General features: G+C 52.9%; 1 protein-coding gene across 1 annotated transcript; it reads left to right on the top strand.

Moving 5' to 3' along the window:
* Positions 1 to 448: 448 nt before the first annotated feature.
* UCRPA7_4180 (putative nuclear pore complex subunit nup133 protein) lies at positions 449 to 4794 on the top strand (the record flags this gene model as incomplete). Its single annotated transcript, XM_007916732.1, has 4 exons — positions 449 to 790; positions 868 to 937; positions 1005 to 4385; positions 4466 to 4794. 4 exons carry the CDS (start codon positions 449 to 451, stop codon positions 4792 to 4794), a joined length of 4122 nt encoding a protein of 1373 aa, XP_007914923.1.
* Between the last annotated feature and the right edge of the window lie 2587 nt (positions 4795 to 7381).

Genomic DNA, 7381 nt, shown 5'->3' with positions numbered 1-7381 from the left:
GGTGGTTGCGTGCAGCGCCTGAGCGCCTACCACCTGGAAAAACTCACGTGGATCTCGCCTTGTTTAGCCTAGCGCGGTGGAAGCTCACAGCAACAACTGGCAAGCACTGGCCAGTAACAGCCGGCGATTTTTTTAACCAAAGTCAACATTAGGCCCAATCGTCACCAGCAACTACCTCTAACCTACCTAAACCCCATCCATCCACCATTCCCATCCCATCCCATCCTTTTCTCAAAGAGGCGAGTGACAGCGCATTCACCCATTCGCCCTCAAATCAATCGAATCGCCAATTCTCCCCCTCGTCCCTCCCCTCCAGCCATCTCGTGTCATGGCTTGACCACCAAAAACATCATCGCCGCATCCATCTCCGCATTTTTGAGGCTCCTGAATTTCGACTTCCCATCCCGTCGCAGAAGGCGCCTGCGCGCCCGACCCACCCAAAGCCAAAATGTTCTCGCCGTCGCTCAACAACGAGGGCGGGCCAGCGATGGCCACGCGGAGCAGACGGCGACAGCGGCCGCTCTCCTCCGACAGTCTGGTCCAGCAGCCCAAGGCCAAACGCCAGCGGGTCCCGTTGACCGAACAGACTTTCGTTAATCCAGATGTCCAACCCGAGATGCACGAGGTCAAATCCGACAGGATCGCCAAGCTGGGCATTCGTCCGGATGGAATCGAAAACGCAACACCAGCTCCCCCACCGCCGCCCACCGTCAGGAAAGAACTCAGTGTCAGGTCAAAGAAGCCCAAGCCTGGCGAGAGGATGAGCAAAGGAGACGGGAGCGTAGTTCTGGTATGCTGCTCCCCAGCTTTGGAGCCTCTGAGGGAGCCTCTGAGACAGCCTTTGTTGAGCTAACCTCGATCTTGCAGACAAGCAACAATACCTACACCGTCAACAAGCTTCCTGCACTCCCGGATAGGATCCGCGCAGATTCAGCAGGTGAGTACGACGCATGTGATCTCTACTGTCTTTGCTAACGTCTCTTGAGGTCGACAACACGGAGCAGTCTACGCTTCCAACGGCTATGCCCTCTCGCTCTCCCACACCCATGCACTCGTATGGCCGTACACCGCTATCACGCCGTCTCCCGAGACCTTTGTCTTTACCCTGCCATACCCTTCAAAACATTCTTCCGAGCCTCTACCTCTAGGAGCCCTTGTATCCCCGTCAGCAGCGAGCGATGAACCGGGACTGGTTGTTGTCATGCCTGTTAGCGGCAGGATCACATTTTGGGAGTACATCTCAAGCGCCGCTACCCTCGATTTTCTTCGTCAGCAAAGAAACGGTGTTGAGGACACAATACCAGGAATGTGGAGTGGAGAACGTGCAGTGCAGATGACAAGCGCTGAGCCCGCAGGGTTCATACTCGCCTTTAATAGTGGTCGAGTAGCTCACCTGAGTGTAAGGGATGGTCAAGGCAAACCGGCCATCTCTGTTCAATTTCTTCGAGGTTCTCTCGCCCGACCCAACGGTGGAGGTATTTTTGGGAGCATTCGAAATGCTCTCAAGCAGGCTGTTCATCCTGGAGACCTCGCTACTGTTAGAGCTGATCGATCAACCAAAGCAGGCCCAAAGGATGTGGTGGCAGCTACCTCCAGCGGTATGTTGCGTGCGTGGAGAGTTCATCGGGGCGGACATCACGAGAACCTAATTAGTATCGACGCTCGCGACACGATCCTACACTCTCTGAAAGAGGCAGATCCCTCATTAGCAAACTGCGGGGCTGACATGCTCGAAGTTCTCGACTTGACATTTATCCCACGAGGCATCGAGAAGAGGTATACAGATGTTAGCCAGTTGAGCGAGGCTATCTCAGTAGACGACGATACGATTCAACACGTGTTACTTCTTGTTTCCGTTAGCAACAGAATTCGACGACAGTCACACTATGCTCTTGTCGAGATTATCCTTCGCGCCGAAACTATCGATGTCGGCATGATCAGGAGCATCTCCTCATATTCCGGGCTTGTGAATGCTACGGCATTAGAGCGACCACATCTATACCTTCCCCGACCAGGTCTGGTCGCATTCGTCGTCTTTGACCGCGCAGTTGCAGTCGTCTCCATCGCTCGGGCTCCTGATTCCCCTGACTCGCAACTCCAGGAAGACAATCATACACTCCCAGCGACATTTGAGGATGTGATAGATCTCCGTGATGATGATGCTGCTGAGATCGTTGGCTCGGGCATGGAAGAGCCGCAAGGATATGGTCAGGAGCTTGAATCTTCGAGATCTCACCGAGCCAAAACCAAGAATCCAACAGCACTTCTTATGATCAAGGGCGTTGGTATTGTTCGGGTTGCTATCACGGATATCGATCGATTTGCTAGCGACAAGCCGCCTCAACTCACCGCAAAGAGCAAGCTAGAGCAAGCTGTCTTCTTCGGCCTGAAGGACAACACTCCTCTTCTATTCGAAGGTCGCAGGGAGCTCCCATTTACCACCCGAGAGATTGAGGAGGCTGCGCTTGATCTATCTAAGGACATACTCGCATCCTCAAGTCCCTATCTCCCTGCTCTGCCTGCGTCTCTTGAATACAACTTGCGACAGCGAGTAATGTTCCTAGACAGACTGATGTCACATCTCAATGCTCTCAAAATCAAGCTCAGTCGGCGCGCTCGCTGGGGCCTTCTCTGGAACGCCGAGAAGATGTCCATGGCAGCAAGCATCTGGAGACAACACGAGTCCTTTATCGCTGATAGATTGGATAATGACCGCAAGAGTGTTGTCTCAGAGATAGTCGAATACATCCACGAGGACGAGAAGGTGAACCCGAATGCCGCAGTTGGCGAAATCGACCGCGTCCGGCATTGGTTTATTCACGATGTCTGGCGGTTGGAAATCTTCATCCCCTGGGGATACCAGATGATCAAGGTGCTCCACAAGGAGAGCCTTGCAGATGATCGTGCCATCACGCGATTTCTATTCGAAGCTGTCCAGGTGATCTATGAGACTCTTCATGGCGCTTTAGAGTATCGTGTGAAGAAGCTTCCCTTCTATGGACTTGGGAACGAGGACATGGAACAGGGAATACTAGTTAGTGGCTACGAGGGGTTGCCAGAACCATGGACATCCACCTTCTTCATCACGAACAACCTCAAACGCCTAGTCGAGCTGTGTTATATCTGGCTGGACCAATACTATCCCCCTCAGGTAGGGTCATCCCTCCCGGATCCTGGCCTAATCGAGAGCATTCGCGAGAGCCTACCGAATGTGACCGATCAGTATCTGGTTGCGCTCCAGGAACATTCTCGCTGGGCGACTATCAGTGATGATCCGAAGGTACTCCGGGTTGGTGATATATGCGCCAAGCTATACCTCCAGGACCGCCATGATAAAATTCTCAAGCTAAAAGACTACAACCTTGGGGATGATGCGATTGCTGTTGCTGAACAGCATCATTCTCTCTCGGCGATGGCAGAGCTAATTGTGCAGCCAATTCTTGCAGTACAGATCGAACTTGAAAGTAGGCCAACAAGAATAAGAGTCACAGAACTGCAGCAACTGCTTCCAAACTTGACAGATCGCTTGACGCAATATGTCAAGCAGTATGGAAAGGGATTTGCCTTCCCGGCGTATGAGCTCTTGCTTCGTGACGGCGGCGTACAGATGGTTCTAGACTACTCCGCGAGCGATCAAGATGGCTACGCTACTCTATTTCTGCGCGAAAAGCCGGAGCTTGCCAAGATTTCCTGGATCAATGATGTCGAGAGGGAGCAAGATATCGACCATGCTGCGAAAACCCTTCTTGATATCGGGCTGACACGTGAGCAACAAGTCTGGAACAAGAAGATTGAGCTAAGCCTGGGCAAACTGGCTCTCATGGCCGAAGGAGCTGGTGACGACTCCACCGAAGCGAAGTCGAAGGACCTCACGGATGGCGCTGCAAGAGACGAGAAACTCATCAGAGTTCAGCGCGAGCTCGACGTCATCGATATTCAGGACCAGCTCTACGGATTCATCTTCCCATCAATCAGTAATGCTGTCGATGAGGCTGCCGAGTTGATGCTTGCCGTGCAAACTCATGATAAGATCCCGAAGAAGCACAAGGCCCTGCATCAACTGATTGAGAACAGCCTCAGCAGACTCCTCAAACATGAGGCTTTAGATCCATTCGCGCTCATCGATCTCCTGACTCTGCTAGAGCTAGGTGATGGTGATCCGTCTGATACGGAGTCTGACCAATTCTTCCTCGCTCTTCGCGTCGCCCATTGCAGCCTGAAGGGAGATGAGCTCATAGATGCACAGCGACTAATCTGGAGGCGATGTTTCACGCGGAACGATTGGTCGAAGATCAACAACACAGAGAGCCAAGGTGACCTCGCCGTCCTCCGAGCTCTTGAAGTTACACGTGCGTACCATACGATGTACGCTTGCTTTGTTTTGGGTAAGCCAGACACACCCCCTTCACTTCCCCTTCTTTTTTTACATAAAAAACGGTCTACGATAACTGACCACACAATACAGAACGACTTTCTGGAGATAATATCAGCTTCATTTTGAGGCCATCCGACGCAGTCGGAGTTTACACTGATCGGCTTGATCGTCGATTCAACGAAATGGAGGAGAATTTCCGCGAGAAGCTTCTTGATGCGATGCAGTGGGAGGATTCTGTCCTTCGAAAGTATGTGGAGAAGAGTCAACTGGACAAGTGGGCTCAAGGCACGCGTGAGGCAGCCTTCAACATTGTTAATCGACATTTCGATAAGCTCACAGCCGACGGCGCCGAGGACCGAGTCGTCAATGGAAATGGCAAGAAGGCAAATGGGTTGTCGCTCACAAACGGCAACGCATGAGCATCTGAGGAAACTAGAGCAAAGGGCAGGGCAACGGCAGGCAGTGCTGGCTGGCATGTGTTAGACTTTCATGGATTTTTGGACGGGGTGTCTCTGTCAGAGTCGGCGCATAGGCGTGTGTATCAACAAATACTGTCTATATAATCTTCCTGGTCGCCAGGCTTGATCGCTCGGTGGCAGGACAGGAGTAACTTTCCTTTTGTGGCTTCGTCATTCAAAAAGCATAACGGTGTGGCCTGAGAGGGCCTCATAAGGACACTTGCTACCACTGGCATATGGATTTTTCTTCCTTTTAAACATAGGTACCTAAAAAATATGGTCGGAGGGTAGTACTTACCTCCTTTTGATGACAACAACTCTAAGTAACTTGATGTACATACACCACTGCCCCGGTGACAGTTGGCATTCTCCTGGAGAAAATGATTCAGGACCCTGCAAAGCATATCATTAGTGCAGGGTGGCTATATGTCATTCCTCTTCCTACAGTAGGCCTTGGAAATTCTCCGGACGGCCATTTCCGGCAGGCGATGCTTGCCTGCCAGTCAAGACGCCAAGTCCTGGCGAGGAACCGTCGAGGTGAAACATGTCGGTATCTGTTTGACGTCCAAACCCCAGTGGCCTGTCGCTCTTAATGGGGGGCTGTTATTACTGCCGTGGGATGTTTGCAGAGTGCGTCCACCTGAGGGGGTGAAAAGGGATATTTCGGAATGTGCGTGATGGCATAACATCGGTGGCAGGCCCTATTTTCAACCGAAAAGGGAAGGAGAGCAGGGAAGAGGCCGTCTACGAACACGAACATCCATTGCGTGAGAACAGACGCCCGGGGATGAAGCGCCGCGCTATGATGATGCACTGCACATGTCTGGGGCAAAGCAGCGCGCGCGATTAGCCGCCCTGAGGACAATGTTGGTGGGCATGCTTCGAGAAGACGGGGAATCCTTCTCTCCACGCCGCCCGCCACTTCGATCCTCTGCGGATTTCCTGCGTGGCTGGCAATCCGTGGCGGGCGCTGCTCTACAAGATGCTGTCTCGTCCAAGGAGCTCCAAGTTGGAGGAGAGCGCGTTCAATGCCATGCCATGCCATGCCATGGCAAGTGGGTGACATTCGCAGAGGGTGGTCTGTGATTCGCGAAGGCATTGCGTCTTAATTACCAAGGTTATGCCGCTCCAGAACCTGAAAATCTCCGAGGCGATGGATGCTACTGGATGGGGAAATCAACGGGTGTGGATGCAGACAGCCGCAAATGTCACGTCGCGACATTTGTTCTCAGAACTTGTTGGTTGCCGTTCGACGAATTTTCTTGGTCGATGAGCTACATAGGTCTTAAAAGGAGGCAAGGTACACGATTCTGCAGACCTGCTTTTACTTGAGGACCGCGAGATGGCTGATTCCGTCGCCAAGAAGCAATTGCAAGGCAGGATGCCGAAAGCGCATGTGATGAGATGGCCCAAGCATCCGCAGCTTTTGACCTGCTACCGTCTAACTGCTGCGAGCCGTGTTTATCTGTCTTGTCTATCTTGTCTGTGTGTGTATGTGTGGCTCTTGTTGCTATTCTACGGGTATTAAGATGCTTTTTCGTCACGAACTGCATGTCGTCAGGGCGATCCTCAGCCATGCCGCGTTCAAATAAGGCAAAAGGGACCCTGGCAAGACATCCGTCCCGCCTCTGTGCCGTTTCTCTCGTCCAAGCCGTCTACGCAGCCGGGTCATGGCAGTGACAATGACGGTGGGTTTCCGGTACAGAAGAACTATTGTCAGGTTCAGATAGCTAGAAAGCAAGGAACTTGCCGGGATCGACCACCGCTTGCTCGGCAGTCGTCCGGTTCTTCTTCACCTTGGGCCTGATGTCTCAGGAGAATCATCTTTGAGTTCTTGAGACTCGGGAGAGGTCCGAGTCCGGGCAGAAGAAGCAATTCCACCTTTTCCGCAGGTCTGGCTCGATTGGGGACAGACGACGAGATGCAAGGGCGGGCTTGCGAGGATCTTCACGGGAATCGCCAGATTGCACTCTAGCGCATCTCCAACCACCAACCCCCCTGAGCCCCCCTACTACAGGAGACCACACCCTTTTAAGCCCTTCCTGTGCAAGCGTCGTCCAGTGGATTGACCTTCTAGGTCGGTTAGCGCGCTGGCTCGACCTCAACGCCGCCAAAGATCGGGTCTGTGGGTGGAGGAGAGGGGCGGGCGGCCGTCTTGATTAGGCGCGGCTGGCCTAGTCTGCTCTGGCCTGGGATGGGCTAGGACTCTAGGAGTCGGCGGTCTGGGAATCAATTGTCAGTTGGTCTCTAGCGGTTTGTTTGGTGAGCGCTCTCTCTCCCGTTCGACTCCTGACTAGAGTACCGGTACTGTAGATGAGCGGCGGGCCGTTGACTCGGGGCGTGAGCTAAGGGTTTGGAGCGGTCTCTATCTCTCCCCTGTATTCTTCGCAGCAGGTAGGCATGGTATATCACTTTGAGGACGGTGCTCTCGGATAAGTTTCAATTGTTGAGATGCAGCAAATTGGGGAATGCAGAATGCTTGTTGACGGGACCCTTGCCAAATGTCGTATCGAAGGGTACTATCTACTAGTATCTAGGGAGAATGGCG

This window comes from Phaeoacremonium minimum, assembly GCF_000392275.1.
Source record: "Phaeoacremonium minimum UCRPA7 unplaced genomic scaffold PA7_03_scaffold_329, whole genome shotgun sequence".
In the NCBI taxonomy this organism is placed as follows: Eukaryota; Fungi; Ascomycota; class Sordariomycetes; order Togniniales; family Togniniaceae; genus Phaeoacremonium; species Phaeoacremonium minimum.
The sequence above is the reverse complement of the archived record's forward strand: the minus strand, read 5'-3'. Positions and strand labels throughout refer to the sequence as shown.